Below are 26869 nucleotides of genomic sequence, written 5' to 3' on the forward strand. Positions count from 1 at the left end.
TGTACCAGTAAATTAAGTCTTGTGTGCTGTTATTAAGCAGGATGCCAGCCCACACCTGACAAAGGCACACGGGCACAGCACGGGCGTAGGAAGGGGGTGGGGTGGGGGCGGTCTGCCCTGGGGCTGACAAAGGGGGTGACAAAAAGGCAGACAGTGAGGGGCTTGCCTCGTCGCCGCCACACACTGTGGAATGGCTCATTGCCACACGCACGGCGGATCATCCTGCCCCCCCCAGCTCGTCCCGCCCATGCAGCTAACTACGCCACTGGGGCGCAGATCACCATTCCAGTCTTCTTGAAGCAGCACTACTCCCAACGCCCTATTGGAGGCACTGGTCTCCACCACCATGCTGGGAGTTGGCATGGGCTAGATACTCCTCTGAGGTGAATACGGCCTTGAGTTGCTCAAATGCCTGCTGAGCCTCTGCTGTCCACAGGAAGGGTTTTATTTTACCCTCAAGGAGTCCGTAAGAGGCACCGTGAGCCTGGAGTAGCCAGACACGAACTTGTGATAGTAGTTTGTGAACCCCCAAAACCTTTGCAAGTCCTTTTTGGTTTTGATCTTCTTCCACGACACTACCACCTGCACCTTGGCCAGATACATGTGCATTTCACATGGCGTTATACAGTACCCCAAGAACTCTACTTCTGAGACGTGGAACTGGCATTTCTCCAACTTTGTGTAAAGGTAATGCTCTCTCAGCCTTCGTAGCTCTGTCATGTGACGTACATGCTGTTCTGGGTTCTCAGAATAGATCAGAAGATAACAAATGACCTGCATATCCACCAGGTTCTCCAACACATGGTTGATGAATGCTTGCAACATCACTGTCCCTGACTGAAACCCGAAAGGCATGACCAAGTATTTGAAACTGCCATAACTGCAGAATGTTGTCTTTCACTCATCTCCCTCCCTCATACCTATCAAATTGTAAAGGTAAAGGTAAAGGGACCCCTGACCATTAGGTCCAGTCGTGGCCGACTCTGGGGTTGCGGCGCTCATCTCGCTTTATTGGCCGAGGGAGCCGGCGTACAGCTTCCAGGTCATGTGGCCAGCATGACTAAGCCGCTTCTGGCGAACCAGAGCAGCGCACAGAAACGCCGTTTACCTTCCCGCCGGAGCGGTACCTATTTATCTACTTGCACTTTGACGTGCTTTCGAACTGCTAGGTTGGCAGGAGCTGGGACCGAGCAATGGGAGCTCACCCCGTCGCTGGGATTCGAACCGCTGACCTTCTGATCAGCAAGTCCTAGGCTCTGTGGTTTAACCCACAGCGCCACCCGCACCCCCCTTAAATCCAGCTTTACAGTCATAAGTTCGATGCGGAGGCAAACTGTCTGCCTCCTTCTCACAGGACACGTCCCAGTAGGCCTTGTATTGGAGTGGCAACTGCCCTTCCTCTCCCATTAGGGGTCCCAATACTTCCACCACCCTTGCAGCGGCTGCTACTGGGGCTTCAATAACTAAGCAGTAGGTATTTTCCTTGGTTTTATTTTATGGGAAATCTGCTGCTCGCTGGGAAGGAAATTCGAGGCAGCCTGCTGCAGGAGTGCATTGGAGTCCATAGATCACAGTTTGACAGCCGGGTCAGCCCAGCAACAAATGGAGCTGCAAACCCATTGGGAACTCGCTTTTGATCTCCATAGAACCTTTGATGTCCTGGTAATCCCCAAGATTACCATACATAATCTTTATGTATTGCAGGGTGATCCTATCTGGTACCTTATTTGAAGGGGGAGAAGCTACCAGGAAAGGGAGGTAACACACGTGCCGCAATACTACCTTTACTCCTTAGTCAATAACTGGTTTTCTGTGACACAGTATGTTATTGTGCAATATGATTGCTATTGTAGATGTGGAAAACTCCAAAAAAGAAAGTTAGAAGAAACTAATCATGTCAAACAAATTAAACAAGGCAAGGCTATCAAATTATTTCTCCCCTGTTGATCAAACCCCTTAATGCAGGAAAGTACTACTACTCTGTCACAACGAATACCTCTCCCCTCAAAAATAGAGTAAAACAGACCACCATATGTGTATGTGATTATTGCTCTGAATTAAAGAGAATTAAAGAGAGAGGTCCAATGGAAAAGCTTTTCCTGATGCAGCGCTAGGATTTAATATTGTAAACAGAACATGTTATCAAGGTTTACGTATTGCAGGATACCTTGCAAGCACATCTTGACCGCATAGCTTACATTTAATTAAAAAGGGCCACGACTTCCCAGAAGCAGCCTCCACAAGCCCTCCCTCTTTTTCACAATGCTTTGTTTCCTCATACAGATGGCACACCCACCAGAGTGTTTTTAAACTGCCACATAAAGGGACATGTCTCCATAGGTGTGGAAATTAGCCTATGAAAAGGTGCACCAGACAAGACTTCTGCTGCTTCCAGAGAGAGGTGACTGAATTAAAGGCAATTTAGGCTTACCAGGAATGTAAGTAAAAGTTTTTGTTCAGTGAATCATAAAGTGTAGAGTTGGAAGGGTTCCAAGGGTCATCTAGTCAACCCCCTGCAATGCAGGAATCTCATCAAAGTCTCTCATTCTATTTGAAACCATACTGGGTCCTGCTTCATTTGCAAATGTGCTAGTAGTTGTGCTATTTGTCACTTCCTGTGCAGGGGTCCGCAGAGAGAGAGAGAGAGAGAGAGAGAGAGAGAGAAATGCTGTCTGTCTTTCAGTGTGCTTTAGGGCTGCGTGATATCAGGTTTATAACATCACAATATATTACCAGCTAAATACCACAATATCTCAATACATCACATGATATATCTGCGGCTGCAGAGGGCCTTGCCGGGCTCTTGGAGAAGTGACTCTTTCTCACTTAATACTCCAGCAGTGGGGTTTGGGGAGACCTTTATAAAAAGTATAAAATCAATCTATAATGAGCAGACGGCCAATATAATTCTAAACAACACACCAGAAAAATGGATGATTATAAAGGGATGAGGCAAGGTTGCTCAGTGTCCCCGCTGTTATTTATATTAATATTAGAAGTACTGGCTCAAAATATAAGGATTAATAATAAAATCAATGGAATAACTGAGCCAGCAAAATTACAACTTAAAAGAATTCGCAGATGACATTGTATTAACCTTAGAAAAACCAAGAATGAGCATATTGGAGGTGATAGAAAAGATAAGTAGATTTGTAAAATTGGCTGGCTGCAAACAAAATAAAGGGAAAATCAAGATGCTGCTAAAAAAATAAAGAATAATCAAACAAAAAAAAAGACATTGAATCGGAATGTGGGTGGGAAATAGAAACAAAAATAAAATATCTGTGGATTCGGTTAACAATAAAAAAACATAATATCTATCAAGAAAACTATGTAAAAGCTTGGAAAGAAAGAAAGATTTGGAAATATGGGAGAGAATGAAGCTATCACTGTTTTGGCCATCAAAATGAATGTCCTTCCAATTATAAATGATATCTGATGTTTCATAGAGTGGCAGAAAAAAGTATTAAGGTTCATATGGCAGGGAATGAATCCCAGAGTAAAATTTAAAATTATGCTTGATGAAAAGAAAGAGGAGGTTTGCCCTGCCAGACCTTCAACTTTACGTCAAGGCATCATGCCTATGTTGGATAAAACATGCTCTCTGTTCCTGTTTTTGAAAATGCAAAAAACAAAACAAAACAAACAGAAACCTTCAGCAGTGGAATGAAACCAGCTTGCTTTACAACAGATAAATGATGGAGTCATATATTTGTAATTTTGTAAGTCTCCATGATGGACATTGGAAACACAATACAGCAACTTGGCAAGATTTTCATGTATTCATGAATGTTTCTGGGAAGGCAGATCAAACCAATGTACTGCATTTTCTGTTTTACAGGTAAACAGTGGGGGAAATAGCATCACAACTGAAGAAAATTTCACTTCATATATTTATTTCATTGGCATACGCTTGGTGCTTCAGATCAGGAAACAATGAGCTGGTTTACTCAAATGCTGCAAAACTTGATTAGTTTTCCTTATTTAGAAGAATACTTGAGCTCAGTTGTTCACCCTTGGTGGTTTCGTAAGCTTCTGATTTTGCTTTGTTCATTAATGATAGATATATATTTGGTTGGCTGTGCTTGCTCATTTGGGCTATATGTTTACATGAAGATGAATAAGCACCAAGAAACTGGTCCTGATAGCAAAATTTGGAAAAAGCCAAGGAAATTTATTGCTCATATTGTAGATATATATGGAAAGATATGGCATGGTGAGTAAAAGTTTCTTTCATAGCAATAATTCTTCCTTATGAGTCACTATAATTTCATAGGACAGGATCAGAATTTCAGGCTTGAAGCAATGGAACAATAGTTGCCACAGTGAATCAGGACTGGAACTCTGAATCCCCCTCAGAGTCACAAAAGCTACAAGTTTGGGTTGGCTACATAAGGATCAAAACAAAGGCATGGCTATTTATTTATGTACAGTGGTACCTCGGGTTAAATACTTAATTCGTTCTGGAGGGCCATTCTTAACCTGAAACTGTTCTTAAACTGAAGCATCACTTTTAGCTAATGGGGCCTCCTGCTGCTGCCGTGCCACCGGAGCACAATTTCTGTTCTCATCCTGAAGCAAAGTTCTTAACCCGAGGTAATATTTCTGGGTTAGCAGAGTCTGTAACCTGAAGCCTCTGTACCCTGAAGCATCTGTAACCCAAGGTACCACTGTATGTACACAAACTATGGAATTTGCCAGCACAGGATGTGGTGATGGCTACTAATTTAGATGGACACTGCGGGAAACAGGATAGCCTAATACAGAGGCCTTTGGCCTGATCCATAGGACTCTTTATATGTTCTCAATGCTTCCCACAAGTCTCATGTTACTGTAAGTGCTGAAACTTAAATCAGAAATACACGACTAAAACCAAGTTTGGGCCATAAGGATGAGACCATGTAGCTACTTAGGGCATGGTCAAGGGTGTGTGTGTCTAGGAAACAGCTTTCTCACCTGGTAGAAAGTGATTCCGAGAATGGTCTGAAGATGCCTGAAGTTGGAGCTCTTAGGGACGGGGAAGAAATATACTCCAGGCCCTGGATAGCTCTCATACAGAAGGGGGATACTACTCTTTAAATTAAAAAAGTCTCAGAAAAATTTAGTATAACTATAACAACATATTAAACTGTCTCAAGGGCTAAACCCTATATAAAAGCTTAAAGTAGACTAAAACAGCAAAACAGAGTTTTAGCTCACTCAAAGTCTGGGCAAAAATGTTTCCACCTGTGCTCAAAAGGAAGCAAGGAAGGAACATTCCACGAGAGGAGAAATCCCTTCATTCATTAAGGGACCACCACAGAGAAGTGATGACAACCTAGCATCCAGAATGCTGGAGCATATTGTCGTTGTTGTTTAGTTATTTAGTTGTGTCTGACTCTTCGTGACCCCATGGACCAGAGCATGCCAGGCACTCCTGTCTTCCACTGCCTCCCGCGGTTCGGTCAGATTCATGCTGGTAGCTTTGAGAACACTGTCCAACCATCTCGTCCTCTGTCGACCCCTTCTCCTTGTGCCCTCAATCATTCCCAACATCAGGGTCTTTTCCAGGGAGTATTCTCTTCTCATGAGGTGGCCAAAGTATTGGAGTCTCAGCTTCAGGATCTGCCCTTCCAGTGAGCACTCAGGACTGATTTCCTTAAGAATGGATAGGTTTGATCTTCTTACAGTCCATGGGACTCTCAAGAGTCTCCTCCAGCACCATAATTCAAAAGCATATAACAGAGCTTTTAACCTGATCTTAAATTTCAGGTTTTTTTCTGAACCACTCTGATTTCCGCCAGTAATGGTTGCGATATTTCTTTGTTGCATTTTGTCTTATTTTCAGGTTATGAAGTTACTGGCATGGAACATCTCCCTAAAGGACCAGGGATTATTATTTATTATCATGGAGTTGCTCCTCTCGGCTATGCCTTATTTGTGGCTAGATATTTTTTAGAGACGGGGAGACTGTGCTTTTCATTAATTCATCGTTTGGGGGATTGGATACCAGGTAAACTATTTAAATTTAACTCATGTAAAATATGACAAAAATCAAATTAAAATTAAAATTAAAATTAAAATTAACTAATGTAAAATATGACAAAAAACAATGCTATAAGCTTTGAAACAGTGCTATAAAATATAAAACTATATATCAGGAAAACAGGTGAAAAACAATTGATAAATGAAATAGCAGCAACAGGTGAAATAGTTTAGTTAGTGCAGATGAAGGTATAATAATAGTAATAATTTATTATTTATACCCCGCCCAGCTGGCTGGGTTTCCCCTGCCAATCTGTGCACATTCCAACAAAAGATTAAAAATACTTTCTCACCATGTCTTTACTAGTAAGACAAAATGAATGTAGGCTGAATTATTATTTCCAATTCACAACTGAATCAGCGGAAATGGTTTCCATGCAGAAATTCTATGCTTTGTTGTACAACTTGTTGTACCTCTGAATTTAAACACCACTGGATGGCAGCTGGGATGGGGTGGGAGCTACAGCTAAGGAAAAAGTCAGAAGCCCAAGTGAAGCCCCAAAGACATGTCCGTGGCTTTCATAGCAAGTCCAACCTATCAACAAATCTGCACACAGATCCCAGGAAACATGGCCCCACCCAAACACATGGCCTATCAAGCACTCCCACACACAGCTTCTATGCCCCCATGTGACACTGCAGTCAAACACATGTGGCACCTTTGCTGTACTGGTCATGGCGCTCCACTGCCTCTCCCCCCACATCATCTTCCTCTGCATGCACACAGCAGCCACCCCAGGAAACTATGACATAGCAGAAAGGTCATTTGAAGGAAGGAGTCCAAAGAGGCCCAGTAGCAAAGAGTGCTGTTTGGAATTTTTCTACTAAGTTAATTAATGCAGCATATAACCTTCACTCATATATCTGTGTACCAATCTCAGCTGGTGGAAGCAGTTTTCCATCAGCATAGTCTCCTCTGTGCTATCTCTCTCTCTCTCTCTCTCTCTCTCTCTCTCTCTCTCTCTGTGTGTGTGTGTGTGTGTGTCTACTGTACAGTTGTACCTCAGGTTAAGTACATAATTCGTTCCAGAGGTCCATTCTTAACCTGAAACTGTTCTTAACCTGAAGACCACTTTAGCTAATTGGTCCTCCTGCTGCTGCCGTGCCGCCGGAGCAAGATTTCTGTTCTCATCCTGAAGCAAAGTTCTTAACCCGAGGTACTAATTCTGGATTGCGGAGTCTGTAACCTGAAGCGTATGTAACCTGAAGTGTATGTAACCCGAGGTACCACTGTATCCAAAAGCTCTGCACCCTAAAGAGATTGAAGGTTTGGATGCTGCAGCAAGGCACCATGAGCTGTATTTTTATCATAATGCAAACTTGAATGTATTACAGACCTGAGGAACACATGTCTAAAAAGTGGCCACCTCAGCACTCAACCCCACTCAATGTGCTTTCCAAAAAAAAGCCTACTGTCAGAACCTCTGAGCAAAAGAGGAATTAGCCTAAAGTCCCCCTCCATGAAATCCTAGTTGAAATGGATTGGCAGAGAGCTATGCTTGTGATCCATAATAGTGCAATATATTTGGAATAATGACACTCGTAGTGAATCCACACTATTTCCTAAATAAGTTTCACATAAAATGCATTCTTCTATTTGGGGCTTATTTTTTCAGGGCTGCAGATGTTTTTTTATGTGAGCGCGTTGAAATTTTACAAGAAAGCTGAAATTGTGGAAATAATGAAGAAAGGCCATTTACTGGGCATTGCACCTGGTGGAGGTAGAGAAGCACTGTTTAGTCACGATTACGACATAATGTGGGGTAAACGCACAGGTTTTGCTCAGGCAGCTTTGGAGGCGAAAGTGGTAAGTGATCTTTGTGCAATTTGCATTGCCTTTACGAATATCCTAGATAAGACGTAATGTGTTGACATCCTTGATCCAGCATCCAAAAAAGTTGAGGATGGAAAATATCCTGTTTGGGGGTCAAATGAAAAACACCGATTTACTGGATCTAGAAGGGCACAATAATAGATATGGGTGGCACTCCTACTTATGGTATAATAAGGTGAAAATACATAAAGGAGTTACAAACCATATATTTAGGGGTGTCCTGTATGAGGTATGGGACAAGAATAAAAATTTAGTAGAAAGAACTACACCTTGGTTGCTATCCCCGATAGATGTACTGACAATAAAAAAGTTAAATATGGAAGGGAAGAGACTAACTTATGAAGATATTTTAGTGAAAGCTGAGAACGGGTGGAAGCTAAAACCATATGACAATATAAAAAGTGCTTTTATGGGATGGATACAAAATCACCAGGTGAATGGCTTATTAAAAGAGGATAAGAAATTGGGATTTAGCGGGGGGAAATCAAGATACCAAATTGAAATTTTAGAAGGCAGAACAAAACTCCTATCTAAAATGTATGAACATTTATTGGAATGGGATACCAAAGATGAACTAATAAAAGAAGTAATGATGAAATGGGCAGTAGATTTCGGTTATAACATTGACTACGACAAATGGGTAAGACTATGGAATGAAGGTATGAGATTCACAGCATGTTCCACTCTAAAAGAAAACCTAAGTAAAATGATGTATCGGTGGTATATAACCCCGAGTAAATTGGCAAAAATGTATAAAATGCGAGATAGAGCCTGCTGGAAGTGTACATTAAAGGATGGAGAATTTTTCGACATGTGTTGGACATGCGAAAAAAAGAAAAAAGTTTTGGGATATGATATACAATGAAATGATTTTTTTTTTCCAAATATACATTCCCAAAGAAACCAGAGGCTTTTTTATTAGGGATAGAATCATAGAATCATAGAGTTGGAATAGACCACAAGGGCCATTGAGTCCAACCCCCTGCCAAGCAGGAAACACCATCAGAGCACTCCTGACATATGGTTGTCAAGCCTCTGCTTAAAGACCTCCAAAGAAGGAGACTCCACCACACTCCTTGGCAGCAAATTCCACTGTCGAACAGCTCTTACTGTCAGGAAGTTCTTCCTAATGTTTAGGTGGAATCTTCTTTCTTGTAGTTTGGATCCATTGCTCCGTGTCCGCTTCTCTGGAGCAGCAGAAAACAACCTTTCTCCCTCCTCTATATGACATCCTTTAATATATTTGAACATGGCTATCATATCACCCCTTAACCTCCTCTTCTCCAGGCTAAACATGCCCAGCTCCCTTAGCCGTTCCTCATAAGGCATCGTTTCCAGGCCTTTGACCATTTTGGTTGCCCTCCTCTGGACACGTTCCAGTTTGTCAGTGTCCTTGAACTGTGGTGCCCAGAACTGGACACAGTACTCCAGGTGAGGTCTGACCAGAGCAGAATACAGTGGCACTATTACTTCCCTTGATCTAGATGCTATACTCCTATTGATGCAGCCCAGAATTGCATTGGCTTTTTTAGCTGCCGCGTCACACTGTTGGCTCATGTCAAGTTTGTGGTCAACCAAGACTCCTAGATCCTTTTCACATGTACTGCTCTCAAGCCAGGCGTCACCCATCTTGTATTTGTGCCTCTCATTTTTTTTGCCCAAGTGCAATACTTTACATTTCTCCCTGTTAAAATTCATCTTGTTTGTTTTGGCCCAGTTCTCTAATCTGTCAAGGTCGTTTTGAAGTGTGATCCTGTCCTCTGGGGTGTTAGACACCCCTCCCAGTTTGGTGTCATCTGCAAATTTGATCAGGATGCCCTTGAGTCCATCATCCAAGTCGTTGATAAAGATGTTGAATAAGACCGGGCCCAAGACAGAACCCTGTGGCACCCCACTAGTCACTCTTCTCCAGGATGAAGAGGAACCATTGATGAGCACCCTTTGGGTTCGGTCAGTCAGCCAGTTACAAATCCACTGAGTGGTAGCATAGTAAAGACCACATTTTACCAGCTTCTTTACAAGAATATCATGGGGCACCTTGTCAAATACCTTGCTGAAATCAAGGTAGGCTACATCCACTGCGTTCCCTTCATCTACCAGGCTTGTAATTCTGTCAAAAAACGAGATCAGGTTAGTCTGACATGACTTATTTTTCAGAAATCCATGCTGACTATTGGTGATCACAGCATTCCTTTCTAGGTGCTCACAGACTGTTTGCTTAATGATCTGCTCCAGAATCTTCCCTGGTATTGATGTCCGACTGACTGGGCGATAATTATTTGGGTCCTCTCTTTCCCCCTTTTTGAAAATAGGGACAACATTTGCCCTCCTCCAGTCTGCCGGGACTTCGCCTGTTCTCCAGTAATTCTCAAAGATGACTGCCAGTGGTTCTGAGATCACATCTGCCAGTTCTTTTAATACTCTTGGATGCAGTTCATCTGGCCCTGGAGACTTGAATACATCTAAACTAGCCAAGTATTCTTGTACTATCTCCTTAGTTATTCTGGGCTGTGTTTCCTCTGCTGGATAATAGGAGATGAAGTGAGAAAAGAAGACTGCAAATTATTCCTGTATGCCACGACTGCCGCAAAAGTGGAAATCCCTAGAGTTACCAACTCTAGGAATTACCAACCCTAATGGAGTGGCAGACAAAATTATTCGAGTATACTGAATTGGCAAAAATGAGTTATAAAATTCGAGACCAAAAAGTGACAAAGTTTGAGGAGTGGAGTAAATTTGTTGTGTATATACGAAATAACTGTAGAAGTTTAAAAACTGTAGCAGGGCTAACATGATGTATATAGAATGTAATTAAGAATCTGCAGGAATGGATGTAAACTGGGAAAACCAAAGCAGGGAAGGAGGGAAGGAGGGGCGCGAAATTGCGCGGGGTAAATAAGAAGATAAAAAAGGTTGAATGTTAAAGTTAAAGTTTTATTTAATTTTGTTTTGTTTTTGAAAATCAAAAAAGTAATTAAAATAAATAAATAAAGCCAAATACATTATCATTTATGAGTAGCTTCTCATTATAATCCCAGATGTGAAGCATTCTTCGTAGTCCATAACAAAAATAAAGGCAGGATGGTTGGGACAAAATAATTATCCAGTCCTCACCTTTCTTTTCATGTTTGTTTCATCTTTTATTTTTTTAGCCCATCATCCCTATTTTTACACAAAACAGTTGTGAAGCATACAGGACCATTGGAAAGACAAGTAAGTTAAATACCTTGGTTGATCAAGAGATCTCAGGCAATATACATTTTAATAATATAGAATGATCTTTTAAAAAGAATATCTATTTACTACTCACTAATAGATTTTATTCCATGTACACTTATCTGCAATGTTGTGCTGCCTGCCTCAGTACTGAGTGAACATGCCCTTGCTTAGTTTTCTATTAGATTTAACAGAAAGCTATAATCGATAAATGTGGGAGCAACCCTAACATGGAGGGGAAGTGAACAGGAAACATACCATATTCTGCAGTCTATTGTACACAACTTATGACTGATTGCAAAGAGCTGACTGAATATCTTGTATCTCTTTTCCCAAGCACTCACTTTATTTAACTCTTCCTCTCTGGGATGTATTTATTGCAATTGCTAAACACTGAGAATGTCAACTAATTTCAAATTTGATATGGTGTCACTTTACTTCAGAATCTTCTTCCATTTCATACACAGGGCTGTCAAAATGGCTGTATGATAAAATTCGAAGTACGTTCATTCTCATTTACGGAGGGTTTCCAGTGAAATTGAGGACATTTATTGGAGAACCCATCCCATATGATCCAAATATAACAGCTGTAGAGCTGACTCAAAGAGTAAGTTAACTCTAAACTTGGAAGTTTAAAAGGAGAATATTTCTTTTTTCTTTTAAAAAATATTTTTATTAAGCATATTTAACAAATCAAATTATAAATCAAATATAACCAATTACATTTCTCCCATCCCTCCCTCTCCCTCCCTCCAGAGACCTTCAGCTCCCCTCTCTGATTTGTTCATACATATGATTCTCTGCATGTTGTAAAGTTGTACATATCATTACCTTTTCTGTCATATGTTCTACTACTAAATTTGTGGATGTTTATTCAAAACCTGCCAAGGAGTTCAAATCCATTTGTTGTCTTTTTGAATAGTTTTGTAAATAGTTCCCATTCTTCCTTGAAGGCACGGTTGTCCTTCTCACACAGTTTATGTGTTAACTTTGCTAGCTCCGCATAACTCATCAGTTTTTCTTGCCATTGTTCTTTCATCGGGATTTCCTCATTCTTCCATCCTTGTGCTAACAAGACTCTTGCCGCTGTTTTAGCATACATAAATAAGTTCTTTGTTTTTCTTGGCAGGTGTTGTCCTAAAATCCCTAACAAAAATGCTTCTGTTTTTTTTTACAAATGTCATTTTGAAGACTTTTTCAATTCATTGTATATCACCTCCCAATTTTTTAAAAAAAATTATCTACATTCCCACCACATATGATACAAAGTACCTTCTTTTTCTTTACATTTCCACCATGTATTTGACCCAGTTTTATACATTTCTGCCATTTTTACTGGTGTAATATACCATCTATACATTATGTTCATATAATTTTTTTTCAAAAGAGAACAATCTGTAAATTTCAAATCTACCTTCCACAGCTTTTCCCAATCCTCAAATTGTATATTTTGTCCTATGTCTTGTGCCCATTTAATCATGACTGATTTAACCTCCTCATCTTTCGTTTCCCATTCTAGCAGAATACTATATGCTTTCTTCAATAACTTCACTTCTTCTATAACCTCCTTTTGGAATCTAGAGATTGTATAGCTAAACTCTTTGTCTGTAATGCAACCAGTTCTGCACATGATCTTTAATTTCCTCATAATCTTTTAATTTCCATTTTCCTTCTTGGTCTCTCAGTAGGACTCTATATGTGGGCCACTTTCCCCTTTTGCCAAGCAGTTTGAGTAACAAAGCTTCAACTGGTGATAACCACCAAGGTGTTTTTTGTTCTATTAAATCTTTGTACCTCTCCCACACTCTCATTAATAATCTTCTAATTATGTGATTGTAAAATCCTTTATGTACTTTCCCTTTCCCATACCATAAGAATGCATGCCATCCATATCTGTTATCATGACCTTCCAAATCTAATGCTTCTTCCCTTTCCAGTTTTATCCAGTCCCTAATCCAGACCAAACATGCAGCCTCATAATACAGTTTAAAATCTGGGAGGGCAAAGCCTCCTCTTTCTTTTATATCTGTAAGTATTTTATGTTTAATCCTTGGCCTTTTGCCCCCCAGATAAACTCCCCCCCCCAATTTTTTTAAATTAAATTTTCCACAATTATAACAAATATAACATAGAAAAGAGAAAAAACACACAAAAGAAAAACACATTAAAATACTAAAAAAGCAAAACAAAAAAATTAAACCACATATTACTTGTGAAACCCAATTTATCTTTAACTGTTAATTGACTTCCTCGGATCCCTCCTATCTGAATTTCATTGTATCACCTTATAACAGCTCTCCAATATCATTTTTCTACTAAAATTAATTCTGTCATGTCAATTAACTATCTTCTTTCATGTCTTAAAATTCCAAATCCAAATTAGTTACAATTCAATCTTATTTTAATCCTAGCTCTATTTGGTACTTTCAAGTGACTACTAGTTAAATTAAATTAAATTAAATTAAATTAAATTAAATTAATTAAATAATCCTTAAATTTCTTCCAATCTTCTTGGTGATCCTCTTCTTTCTGGCCGCGGATTCTTCCAGTCAGGTCAGCTAGCTCCCAAAAATCCAGCATCTTCATCTGCCATTCTTCCACCGTTGCGATTTCTTGGGATTTCCATTTTTTGGCTAATAACAATCTTGCCGCTGTGGTTGCATACAAAAATAATCTAACATCTTTTTGGGGTAATTCCAATCCCATTATTCCAAGTAGAAAGGCCTCTGGTTTCTTAATAAATGTATTTTTCAACATTTTTTTTCCAATTCATTATAAATCTTTTCCCAGAAATCTTTCACCTTGGGTCATGTCCACCACATGTGAAAAAAAGGACCTTCTTTTTCTCTACATTTCCAACATATATTGTCATTCGTGTGGCAGATCTTTGCCAATTTTACTGGGGTTAAGTACCATCTATACATCATTTTCATGACGTTTTCTTTTAATACAGTACATGCAGTAAACTTAACCCCTTTCTTCCACAACCTTTCCCAATCTTCCAACATTATATTGTGTCCTTCATCTCTTGCCCAATCAATCATAACAGATTTAACTTGTTCATCCTTCGTATGCCACTCCAACAGCAGATTATACATTTTAGATAAATTTTTAACTTTAGTATCTAACAACTCCGTTTCCAGTTTGGTTTTTTCTAAAAGTCTTATTCAGCTCACGGCTTCGGGCAGCGGTAGCTGTTTTCACTTTTATTCCAGAGGAAAGGGACCAACCTCCGTGTTTAAGTCCCTTCCTGTCAAATTAAATGTCCAAATTTTAAGTCCTTTTAACTGAAGATTTTCCAAATTTATTTTGAGAAATTGGCCGCTCACGAATGCCGGACTTGGAGCTTCGCACAATGAAGAAAGCGAGTTGATTCCAAAGTGCCCACGTCTCCAACCCCGCTCGCTCTCGGGGCTCTTTACAAGAGCTTACCGGGGAGCGGGGGGAGTCGTTCTGGGCACCCGCAGAAACACCAGATCCTCAGAATGCTCAATCTGAGGTTTTTTTCGGGGTACCACAACACTCACGGTCTCCCCAGCCTTCAATGCACCGGGGCTCTTTCAGCCAAAAGAACTCCCCTCCGCCATAACTAGGCAACCAACCGGAAGTCAACTTAGAGATCTCTTTTTGCCATCTTTTGAGGCAATCATCCTTAACCATTACTGGGACTGTCTGGAAGAGAAAGAGCATTTTTGGCAACACATTCATTTTTACCGCTGCAATTCTTCCTAGTAGGGAAAGGTTCATTCTACTCCATATTTCTAAATTCCTTTTTATCTCAGACCATACTTTTTCATAATTGTCTTTATACATGTTTATATTTCTTGTAGTTAACCATATCCCTAAACATTTTACTTTTTTTATGGATTTCTATCTCAATACTTTGCACCAAATCTTTTTTCTCTTCCTCTTTTAAATTTTTAACTAATAATTTAGTTTTATTTCTATTTAATTTTAATCCTGCCACTTCCCCAAATTCTTGAATTTTCTCTATTACTCTAGGAAGAGAATTTTTTGGATCTTCTACTAGGATTACTAAATCACCAGCAAAGGCTTTCAGCTTTCAGCTTAAATTGATCCCCCCGTCCCAGTTTTTATCCCTGTAATCTCTTTGTCCGTGCTTATATTTCTTGCACGTACTTCCAGGACCAGGATGAACAATAGCGGTGACAATTGACATCCTTGCCTATAGTTCCTTTTTGTATTTTACATTAATTCGTTATCACCTGATTTGCACTTAATTTTGCAGCTTGTTCTGAATATATTGCTTGTAACCCTTTTAAAAATTTATATCCACAATTAATTTCTTCAAGTATTTTTTTCATGAAGTCCCAGGAAATAATAATAATAATAGTAATAATAATAATAATAATAATAATAATAATAATAATTTTATATCCCGCCCATCTGGCGGGGTTTCCCCAGCCACTCTGGGCAGCTTCCAACAAAGTATTAAAATACAGTGGAAACATTGTCAAAAGCTTTTTCGGCACCTATAAACATCGTTGCTGCTTTTTTTTTCATTTTTTACCTCCAGGTATTCTATCACATTCAAAATATTTCTTATATTCTCTTTCATTTGTCTGCCTGGAAAAAACCCTGTCTGATGTTGATGTATATATTCACCTACGATTTTTTACATCCTATTCGCTAATATGTTTGCAAATAATTTATAACCATTATTTAATAATGAAATAGGCCTGTAATTTTTTATTTGCATTAAATCCGAATCTTGTTTTGGGATCAATGTTATATAAGCTTCTTTCCATGTTCCGGGGATTTCACCTGTCATTAAGATCTCATTCATCAAATCTTTCAATGGATTTACTAATGGTTCACTTAACTTTTCATAATATTTTGCCGTTAATCCATCTGGTCCTGGAGACTTACCACTTTTTGTCCAATTTATTGCATCTAAAACTTCTTGAGCTGTTATTTGAGTATTTAAATTGTTCCTCTTTTATTTTTGGCAGATTACTATTTTTTACAGTATATATTCCTCTATTTTAAAACTCCTTTCCTTTCCTTTCTTATACAGTTTTGAGAAACATTTCACAAATGCTTCTCTTATTTCCTTCATCTTCTCTGTAATTTTCCCATTATATTAATTTTGCTTATAAAATTTCTTTGTTCACTTTTTTTCAATTGCCACACTAACAATTTTCTTGATTTATTGGCGTGTTTAAAATATGTCTGCTTCATTTTTTTATCATCCAACTAATTTCTTCATTGACTGTCATAGAGTATTGAGTTTGTGATATTCTAATAATAATAATATAATATAATATAATATAATATAATATAATATAAGCAGAATATTTCTTTTCCTCTTGGTTTCTCTCTCTTTCAGCTCTAAACTGTATTGTACATATTGATTTCTTCATTCTATATGACCTGATATAGGGTTCATTATATATACCTTTGTGCATTATGCCCATCACTCAATTTTCCCTCCCCTTAACTTGTTGAGACTAATTAAATAGGAAAAACTATATGGTACAAAGAGAGATCTGCTCATGCAATGGGACTTCTTCTTCCCACTATCTTAGGGTTGACTATACAAAATACATTCTGGAGGTTTATATCAATAATCAAATAATAGATCTTATTCTAATTGCACCTGATGAAAATTTTGGTCAATCGCATAAAAAGTTGTTGAGCTGAGCTTCTTTGGGGCCATTGATCAACTGCCCTCTTGCGCCCTTCCCAAGCTGCCCACACGTGCGAAACAGAGCCCACGCCACACAAGACAGAGTCCAAGCAAAGGAAGACTTGGGAATCTGAATCCCAAAGGGAGGGGGCTAAGGGGAGGAACATGTAGGGTCCTGGTGGCTGATGGGAACAGGGTGGGAACATTGTTTAGTATGCCTGATCCTTCTCCAAGCACTTTCTGCTTGTTTTCTTGCTGCATCAAGTTTCAGGTTTTGATTGCCTGTTTAAAGGGGCAGATAAGAAATTTCTTTCTGCAAGGGGTTATGCCTTGGTTGTCCTGAGGTTCGCTCCTTTTATCCTACATTGTAACAACCATGCAAGGTAACTACTGTGTACAAAGCAGCCCAAGGCACATATGTTTGATTGTTTCTCTGCCATTCTCATACAGTGCTCTTGGTAAACATAAAGAGAGTGGGCTGGATTCACTGAGAGATGAGCAGTTTCCTAGTGGGGGGTTCCTCACCCTGGCTGCTCTGGCCCAACCCTCCATGTTGAAGAAACCACTTTTGAGGGTTGAGAGACAAGGACTCTCATGCAGCACATCTCTGTGTACAAAGTCAGTTGCAGTCCCAGAAAGAAGTCACATATTGTGCTTCTATAGCTGGAATAAATGGGTTGCCTCTGGTTCTGATCCCTTTACCTTTTTCCTCACAGATATTAATAACTGTGAATACCTATTTTGCAATCTATTCCTCTAACACAATGTATTCCTCTGGTTTTCTATCAACAGGCGAAGATTGCACTTGAAAATCTTCGGGATAAACACCAAAAAAGGCCAGGAAATATATTAAGAGCTCTTTCAGAACGATTTGATAAGCATTACAAAGCTAACTAGTCCATATAAAACAGTTGCAGTGTTTATGAGAAGGTGTCTGTAATAGGAAGCATTAATACTTATGTTATTAAAACTAAGTTGATATACACAGAATTGTGCTGGATTGTTTATTAATTATCTGGAAGGGTCCCTACCTCAGTGGCTCAGCACCTGCTGTGTGTGCAGAAGGTCCTACGTTTTTGAAGACGTACAAGTGCTTTCCTGCCCTATCCTGCAATACACCCAGTATTCCCCTTTTTGGGGAACTTGCACTAGTAGAGGTAGAATCGAACAGTATAACAGGAAGGCGAGTGTTTAACTGAAACATGAAATAATATTACATGTGAAAGAGTAATGTCTATAAATTACCTGTATTAAAACAGTGGCACTTCTTTTATGCTTATTAAAGGGTGCTCCAAGATTTGAGCCCTATAATGCAAATCATTTTAAACTTATAGCAAGAAAAGTAGAGAAAACAAAAGGATAGCTGGAATTCGTGACTGATCTAATGAAAACAGCCAACTCAACTATGAATCTGGGTCTGGTGCCCGCCCCACAGTAGCACCGCCCCCCCCCTTGAACACCCTCTTATTGGATATCAAATAGATAAATAACTACACAACTTTCTGAAGACATCTGAAGGCAATCCTGCATCAGGAAGTTTTTAATTGATGATGTGTTGCTGTGGTTTTTTATGTTCTAAGCTGCCCAGAGTGACTGGAGCAACCAGGCTTTTACACACACACACACACACACACACGTAAACACACACACACACACAATATCTTCTTTATCTTTTACCTCCTGAAAGACTCAAGTTCCCATCTTAGCTGATTTCTTTCTTCCATAGCCTCAGTTATGAATACCAGAGTAGGCTGATCAGGATTCAAGAATTTTTTGGCCATTTGTTTCTGAAGATGATGTATGGCCCAGTGAACAAAGGCCAAGCTTTTGATCTGAAAATCATTGGGTGTGTTGAGGAATGTTATTACAGAGCTCGGAGGCAGATATTCTTTATGACGCCTCACAGTATTATGGTCATTTGCAAGGTGTCATGGATGTAGATTGTGCCATGGAAATAATAATTTGGTGAAGTTTAGTCACAGTGTGCCTCTTAGTCTTTAAATGGTTTATTTAATTTATTTAGATTTATATCCTGCTTTTTGACAAAATTCCTCAAAGTGACTAGTTCCTTTTACTAAAATAATGATGCTAGAATAATAGAACATGCAGAAATATCTACAGAAAATATCCAATTAAGCAGTCATGGGAAATCAATCATACTTCTTGCAATTTTTGTGTGGTATTCATCCATTCTTGTAATCCTGATAGCATCATTGATTGAAGTTCTCACTGCCCACATAGTGAGAGTTTCAACAATGCAGGGTGGATATCAACTTAATGGGGTATGCCAGCCCATTTCAAAACCACGCCAGCTTAGTTGAAGGTGTGGGTGTACCTAGCAATTAAGGAGGCACAGCAACTGCAGAACACATTTTCTTACATGCCACTGTATGGCAAAGTATGTCAACCTAGAATTTCTAGAGCTCCTGAGAAAGCAAAGCATACTGCAGGAGCAACGAGTGAAGAAGCTCTTTGATGAGCTGCCTGCAGAAAAATCAGCATGGCAGAATTTAACCAAACAATCAAACAGATGGTATTGGAGATCTTAGACAATGCCTAGAGCACAAGTAGCTGGTCAAGTTTATTAGAGTAGGATTGATTACTGAGGATGATTACTTGAGATTCAGTATTCAAACCTAGTAGGTGTTAATGAAATCCACATACTGATCAAACCATACAGATCAAACCAATGTACTGAATTTTCTGTTTTCCAGGTAAACAGTGGGGGAAATAGCATCACAACTGAAGAAAATTTCACTTCATATATTTATTTCATTGGCATACGCTTGGTGCTTCAGATCAGGAAACAATGAGCTGCTTTAATCAAATGCTGCAAAACTTGATTAGTTTTCCTTATTTAGAAGAATACCTGATCTCAGTGGTTCACCCTTGGTGGCTTCATAAGCTTCTGATTTTGCTTTGTTCATTAATAATAGATATATATTTGGCTGGCTGTGCTTGCTCATTTGGGCTATATGTTTACATGAAGATGAAGAAGCACCAAGAAACTGGTCCTGATAGCAAAATTTGGAAAAACCAAGGAAATTTATGGCTCATATTACAAATATATATGGAAAGATATGGCATGGTGAGTAAAAGTTTCTTTCATAGCAATAATTCTTCCTTATGAGTCACTATAATTTCATAGGACTGAGGATCAGAATTTCAGGCTTGAAGCACTGGAACAATAGTTGCCACAGTGAATCAGGACTGGACCTCTGAACCCCCCTCAGAGTCACAACAGCTACAAGTTTGGGTTGGCTACATAAGGATCAAAACAAAGGCATGGCTATTTATTTATGTAATAAGAAAAACAAAGCATTTTGTGAAGTATGAAACTAAGGTGGTTCTGTGAACTGCCCTGAGGCCTCCAGGTATAGGGTGGTATATAAATTCAATAAATAAATAATAAAATAAATAAATAAGACAGATTACAAAAGAAAGGGTTGGCTGGTAGTTGCATAAACACTATACATTTAAACCACATTTTAAGTACGCTTCTTCTCCAAAAGAAACCTGGAGAATGTTGTTTACACCTCACAGGCACACAATTAGCAACTATGTACACAAACGATGGAATATGCCAGCAAAGGATTTGGTGATGGCTACTAAGTTAGATGGACACTGCGGGAAACAGGATAGTCTCAAATAGAGGCCTTTGGCCTGATCCATAGGACTCTTTATATGTACTCAGTGCTTCCCACAGGTCTCATGTTACTGTAAGTGTTGAAACAACATATTAAACCATCCCAAGGGCTAAACCCCATATAAAAGCTTAAAGTAGACTAAAACAGCAAAACACAGTTTTAGCTCACTCAAAGACTGGGCAAAAATGTTTCCAGCTGTGCTCAAAAGGAAGGAACATTCCGCGAGAGGAGAAATCCCTTCATTCATTAAAGGACCACCACAGAGAAAGTCTTGATCCGTGTGGATGACAACCTAGCATCCAGAATGCTGGAGCATATTGTCATTGTTGTTTAGTCATTTAGTGGTGTCCGACTCCTTGTGACCCCATGGACCAGAGCATGCCAGGCACTCCTGTCTTCTACTGCCTCCTGCGCTTCGGTCAGACTCATGCTGGTAGCTTCGAGAACACTGTCCAACTATCTCGTCCTCTGTTGTCCCCTTCTCCTTGTGCCCTCCATCTTTCCCTCCCTTTTCCAAGGAGTCTTCTCTTCTCATGAGGTGGCCAAAGTATTGGAGCCTCAGCTTCAGGATCTGTCCTTCCAGTGAGCCCTCAGGGCTCTTTCCTTAAGCATGGATAGGTTTGATCTTCTTGCAGTCCATGGGACTCTCAAGAGTCTCCTCCAGCTCCATAATTCAAAACCATATAACAGAGCTTTTAACCTGATCTTAAATTTCATTTTTTTTCTGAACCACACTGATTTCCGCCAATAATTGTTGCAATATTTCTTTGTTGCATTTTGTATTATTTTCAGGTTATGAACTTACTGGTATAGAACATATCCCTAAAGGACCAGGGATTATTATTTATCATCATGGAGTTGCTCCTCTCGGCTATGCCTTATTTGTGGCTAGATATTTTTTAGAGACGGGGAGAGGGTGCTTTTCATTAACTCATCATGTTGTGTATTGGATACCAGGTAAATTATTTAAATTTAAATCATGCTTTTTTACATAAAACATGTAAAATATGACATAAAACAATGCTATAAGCTATGAAAAAATGCTTTAAAATATAAAACTGTATATCAGGAAAGCAGGTAAAAACAACTGATAAACAAAATAGTAGCAAAAGGTGAAATAGTTTAGTTAGTGCAGATGAAGGTACTTTCACACCAAGTCTTTGCTAGAAAAAGAGAATGAATGCAGGATGAATAATTATTTCCAGTTCACAACTGAGTCAGCAGAAATGGTCTCCATGAAGAAATGCTGTGCTTTTCTGTCTACATTCTTCCCCAGAGATCTAAAAACTGAGGAATCTGGATAATGTGTCATCTGATTCCTATGCTATAATAATAATAATAATAATAATAATAATAATAATAATAATAATAATTTATTATTTATACCCCGCCCATCTGGCTGGGTTTCATCAGCCTCTCTGAGTGGCTTCCAACAAAGTATTAAAATACTGTAGTCTGTTAAACACGAAAAGCTTCCCTAAAAACAGGGCTGCCTTCAGATGTCTTCTAAAAGTTTGGTAGTTGTTTTTCTCTTAGACATCTGGTGGGAGGGCATTCCACAGGGCAGGTGCCACTACCAAGAAGGCCCTCTGCCTGGTTCCCTGTAACTTGGCTTCTCACAGTGAGGGAACCGCCAGAAGGCCCTCAGCACTAGACCTCAGTGTCCGAGCAGAGCGATGGGGGTGGAGAGGCTCCTTCAGGTATACTGGACCGAGGCCGTTTAGGGCTTTAAACACTTTTAATTGTGCTCTGAAACATACTGGGAGCCAATGTAGGTCTTTCAAGACTGGTGTTATGTGGTCTCGGTGGACGCTCCCAGTCACCAGTCTAGCTGCCACATTCTGAATTAGTTGTAGTTTCCGGGTCACCTTCAGGTCACCTTCAAAGGTAGCCCCACGTAGAGCACATTGCAGTAGTCCAAGCAGGAGATAACTGGAGCATGCACCACTCTGGCAAGACAGTCCACGGGCAGATAGGATCTCAGCCTACGTACCAGATGGAGCTGTTAAACAGCTGCCCTGGACACAGAATTGACCTGCACCTCCATGGACAGCTGTGAGTCCAAAATGACTCCCAGGCTGCACACCTGGTCCTTCAGGGACACCGTTATCCCATTCCGGACCAGTGAGTCCTCCACAACCACCCGCCTCCTGTCCCCCTAAAAGAGTACTTCTGTCTTGTCAGGATTCAACCTCGATCTGTTAGCTGCCATCCATCCTCCAACCACCTCCAGACACTCACACAGGACTTTCATCGCCTTCACTGGTTCACTGGTTGAAAGAGGTAGAGCTGGGTATCATCTGTATATTGATGAAAACCCAACCCAAACCCCCTGATGGCTGCATGTAGATGTTAAAAAGCATGGGGGAGAGGACAGAACCCTGAGGCACCCCACAAGTGAGAGCCCAGGGGTCTGAACACTCATCTCCTACCACCACTTTCTGAACACGGCCCAGGAGGAAGGAGCGGAACCACTGTATAACTGTGCCCCAGCTCCCAGCCCTTCTAGACAGTCCAGAAGATGTTATGGTCGATGGTACCAAAAGCCGCTGAGAGATCCAGCAGAACTAGGAAACAGCTCTCACCTTTGTCCCTAGCCTGCTGGAGATCATCGACCAGTGCGACCAAGGCAGTTTCAGTCCCATGATGAAGCCTGAATCCTGACTGGAAGGGATCCAAATGGTCCGCTTCTTCCAGGCATGCCTGAAGTTGTTCAGCAACCACTCGCTCAATCACCTTGCCCAAGAGTGGAAGATTTGAGACTGCACGATAGTTGGCCATATTGGCTGGGTCTAGAGTTGTTTTTTTAAAGAAGCGGTTTAATGACCACCTCTTTCAGCAGGTCTGGGAAGGCTCCCTCACAGAGAGAAGCATTCACCACCCCGCAAAGCCCATCGCCCAGCCCTTCCCAACTAGCTTTTATAAGGATCAAGGAGACAGGTAGTTGGTTTCACTTGTCTAAACATCCTGTCCACATCCTCAGAGGTAACAGATTGGAATTGATCCCATGCAACATGACTAGACAGGACTCTAGCACTCTCCCGCCCCGGCTCTGCTCCCACGGTGGAGTCTACCTTTTCCTGAATCTGAACGACTTTACCTGCAAAAAACTTTGCAAAATCATTGCAGGAGATCATATGGCCCGTACTGTGCCCCGATGGAGCAGGTGGTTCCGCTAAATTGCAAACCACCTGAAAAAGTCTCCTGCTGCTGTTTTCTGCAGATGCAATAGAGGCGGTGAAGAAAGTATTCTTCGCCGTTGCTATCGCCACTTGGTAGACTTGATACTGAGCTCTAACCCATGTCCGGTCAGCTTCAGAATGAGTTATCCGCCACTGGCACTCTAGTCGTCTCAGCGATTGTTTCATTGCCCTCAGATCTGTGGAAAACCACGGGGCTGTCCAGGCTCCATGCAATTGGAGAGGGCACTTCGGAGCCAAACAGTCAATAGCCCCAGTTAACTCCACATTCCAGCGGGCCACCAGGGAATCAGCTGAAAGGCCATGAACATGGGATAAAGCATCCCCTACCACTCTTTGGAAGCCATTTGGATCCATTAAGTGCTGGGGGCAGAACATCTGATTCAGTCCCACTTCTCCGCAGAGGGGAAGGGTTGCGGAGAAGTCCAGTTGCACTAGGAAGTGATCTGACCATGGCACTTCATTAGTTTCACTTTGACTTAGTGTCAGATCACCAACATCCATAGAGGTGAACACCAGGTCTAAGGTATGTCCGCGGCTATAAGTTGGGCCAGACTTATTCAGGGACAGCCCCATAGAGGCCATGCGTCCTGAGTGGCCCCTTGTAAGGTCATGTCAGCATGGATGTTAAAATCCCCTAGGACAACCAAACTAGGTGTCTCCAGGAGAACATCTGCCATGACCTGAAGCAGCTCGGGCAGGGAATCCTTGGTGCAGCGGGGAGGTCAGTACACCAAAAGGAATCCTGTACTGCCCCTATTGCCCAACTTCCAGTACATGCACTCAGAGAACTAGGTCTTCCCAATAGGATGCCTGGTGCAAATTAATGACTTCCTAAAAATCACTGCAAACCGCCCCTCCCCACCCACAAGGCCTGTTACACAAGCCAGGTCAAGTCCTCCATCCATGATCAAGTCATGGATGGCAGTGGTCTTATGCTTCATTGACCAGGCATTGCACAGCACCACCTTCAGGTCAAGTGGGTATCCCTGCTGATTCCAGTATCAATCTGGACAAGACCAGACCCGGAGGCAGGGATAGTCCTCAAATAACGACTAAACCTGCCTCCTCAGTAATGACTACAAGCTCTCATGTAATAATTGCTGCTCACTTTAATGTCAGAATATGACAAGGCTTAGGCTTTGGGGTGTCTACGTTTATGGTTTCCTCAAGTACAAAGAGTTTTGTAAAGTTCAGTCATTAGTAATGATGGGATATTCCTTAAAGGAAAGAACAACGCAAAGTATGGGATTCTGCTTGGGAGCATCTGCACTAGCAAACCAGCTGTGCAAAATCCTCTGTATTCAAACACCACTGGGTGGCAGCTGGGACGGGGTGGGAGCTACAGCTAAAGAAAAGGGCAGAAGCCCAAGTGAAGCCCCAAAGACATGTCTGTGGCTTTCACAGCAAGTCCAACCTATCACCAAATCTGCACACAGATCCCAGAAAACATGGCCCCACCCAAACACATGGCCAATCAAGCACTCCCACGCACAGCTTTTATGTCCCCATGTGACTCCAATCAAACCCACGTGACACCCTTGCTGTAGTGTTCATGGCCCTCCACTGCCACTCCCCCCCACATCATCTTCCTCTGCACGCACACAGCAGCCACACCAGGAAACTATGACATCACAGAAAGGTCATTTGAAGGAAGGAAGGAAGGAAGGAGTCCAAAGAGGACCAATAGCACAGAGTGCTGTTTGGAGTTCGGAGGCACTAGGCCTCTGCGAAGTGCACCCAGCCACAGGGGCGCTCGCCCGGCCCGCGCAGGGGCGCAGCTGCCTAGGCCTGGTTCCTGGTTGGACGAAGGGCCTTTTTTCGGCAGCGCCTGGTGCCGCGCCGAAGCGGGGGGTGCCTCTGGCCCTGCTGGGCCTTCTTAGGCTTTCCCGAGCCCCCCAGCCCCCCCCCCCGCCGTTTTCTGAGGCCGGATTCGGCCTTCTTTTGTCCTCGGCGGCCCTCCCTGCGAAGCGGGGAGGCCTGGTGTCTGGCGGGGCTGCAGGGAGGCAGACGCGGCCTAACTTGGGCCTGGGTGCAGGTCCGTTGTGTTCAGCCGCCTTTCCCTGCTCCGTTTTGGCGGGAACGCCATTTTCCGGGCTTCAATTGCTCACGCAGGCCATCTAGTGGCCGTTCTGAGCCACTGCAGCCTGTTTTATTATTGCTTTATTTAGGCTCATAATTGCTGCCATCTGGTGGCCGTTCTGAGCATTGCTGCCTCCCTAAAGAAATACTTTAGACTATTAACTGCTGGCACTTTGTGGACATTCTGTGCATTGCAGCCTGTTGTTTTATTTTAGTACAGAGAAGCTAATTTGCTGCCAGCTAGTGGCCAATAAAGGAAAAGGCACCTTCTGGTTAATTGGATGCTCCTTAATTAAGTAGCTTACTGTTTTATTTTGGTTCATTTTGTGATCGCCAGGTATCTGGGGTGCATTAACTTCTTTTCTCGTGTTGATATTTCTTTTTCTTGGTAGCCATCATGTCTCCGAAGAGAGTCCCAGCGCAGCCTGCCTTGACCGTTCTGCCTAAAAGGACCATTTGGGGACCTTCTCAGTTGCTTCGATCCCCCTCGACTGGTCAAGCCTCAGGGCGTCTGCAATCTTTGGTTTCGAGCCTGGCGGGTGATCCAGCTGCTTTGGTTCACTTTGCTTCTGAAGTAGATGGCCTGATCCAACGCTGTAGCGCCGGGCCTAGCCAGCAACCAGCAGTGACCACTGCGGCTGCAGTTTCTTCACCTTCTGATTCTGCATCTAGCGATGAAAATGATCTGCCCATGTCTGGTGTTTCGTTTTCTGATTCTCAGTTTTCTCGGAATGTGGGCTCAGCCCCTGCATCTAGTCACACGCGGGAGGGCAGAACCCCTTCTCGGTGCACAACCGGGAGGGGGCGACGGGGAAAGGCCCCTTCTAGGCGTGGGGGGTCTTCTAGGCCAGGGTCAGCTTTGCAACCCTTACCTAGTACCTCCGTGGGTTCTGATCAGTCACCTGCCACCTCTTCTCAGTCTGTCCCAGGCGCTGCACTTCAGGGTCCAGCATCAGAGTCTTCTGAGGAGGACAGCCTACCCGTGCCTGCCAAGTCCTCTTCGGGCGGCACACGCCGCCGCAAGAAGTCTTCCGGAAAGTGTGCGAAGAGAAGGCAGAGGGACACCTCCTCTTCATCGACAGGTACATCTTCGCAGAGTTCAGAGTCTGAGTCAGAGGCCTCCTCAGAATTTTATTGGGGTCTGGGAGAATCGGCCTCTGGTTTCCCCAAATGGATTTGGGAGCGGAAGGCCAATTCCCATTGAGCAAAATATGGG

At 41.7% G+C, this 26869-nt stretch overlaps 2 protein-coding genes across 3 annotated transcripts in view; both read left to right on the forward strand.

Annotated features, from left to right (window-relative positions):
- Window positions 1-2286: 2286 nt before the first annotated feature.
- The window catches only part of LOC308481304 (DGAT1/2-independent enzyme synthesizing storage lipids-like), a 33314-nt gene continuing 8731 nt past the window's right edge, over window positions 2287-26869 (forward strand). Inside the window, exons 1-7 of one of the 2 annotated variants that reach the window (XM_081013593.1) lie at window positions 2287-2438; window positions 3842-4216; window positions 5828-5992; window positions 7641-7831; window positions 11011-11071; window positions 11542-11681; window positions 17517-17714. In XM_081013593.1, coding sequence (XP_080869719.1) covers window positions 3937-4216; window positions 5828-5992; window positions 7641-7831; window positions 11011-11071; window positions 11542-11681; window positions 17517-17621 — 942 coding nt within the window. In that variant the 5' untranslated portion in view covers window positions 2287-2438; window positions 3842-3936 and the 3' untranslated portion in view covers window positions 17622-17714. Of the gene's footprint in view, window positions 2439-3841; window positions 4217-5827; window positions 5993-7640; window positions 7832-11010; window positions 11072-11541; window positions 11682-17516; window positions 17715-26869 lie in introns of those variants that run through there. The other variant, XM_081013594.1, reaches the window with a different exon arrangement.
- The window catches only part of LOC308481328 (DGAT1/2-independent enzyme synthesizing storage lipids-like), a 63231-nt gene continuing 56119 nt past the window's right edge, over window positions 19758-26869 (forward strand). Inside the window, exon 1 of the mRNA XM_081013640.1 lies at window positions 19758-19812. Within this exon, the coding sequence (XP_080869766.1) occupies window positions 19773-19812 (40 nt within the window). The 5' untranslated portion in view covers window positions 19758-19772. The remainder of the gene's footprint in view (window positions 19813-26869) is intronic.

This window comes from Podarcis pityusensis (genome assembly GCF_964106645.2).
Source record: "Podarcis pityusensis genome assembly, chromosome: 7".
In the NCBI taxonomy this organism is placed as follows: domain Eukaryota; kingdom Metazoa; phylum Chordata; class Lepidosauria; order Squamata; family Lacertidae; genus Podarcis; species Podarcis pityusensis.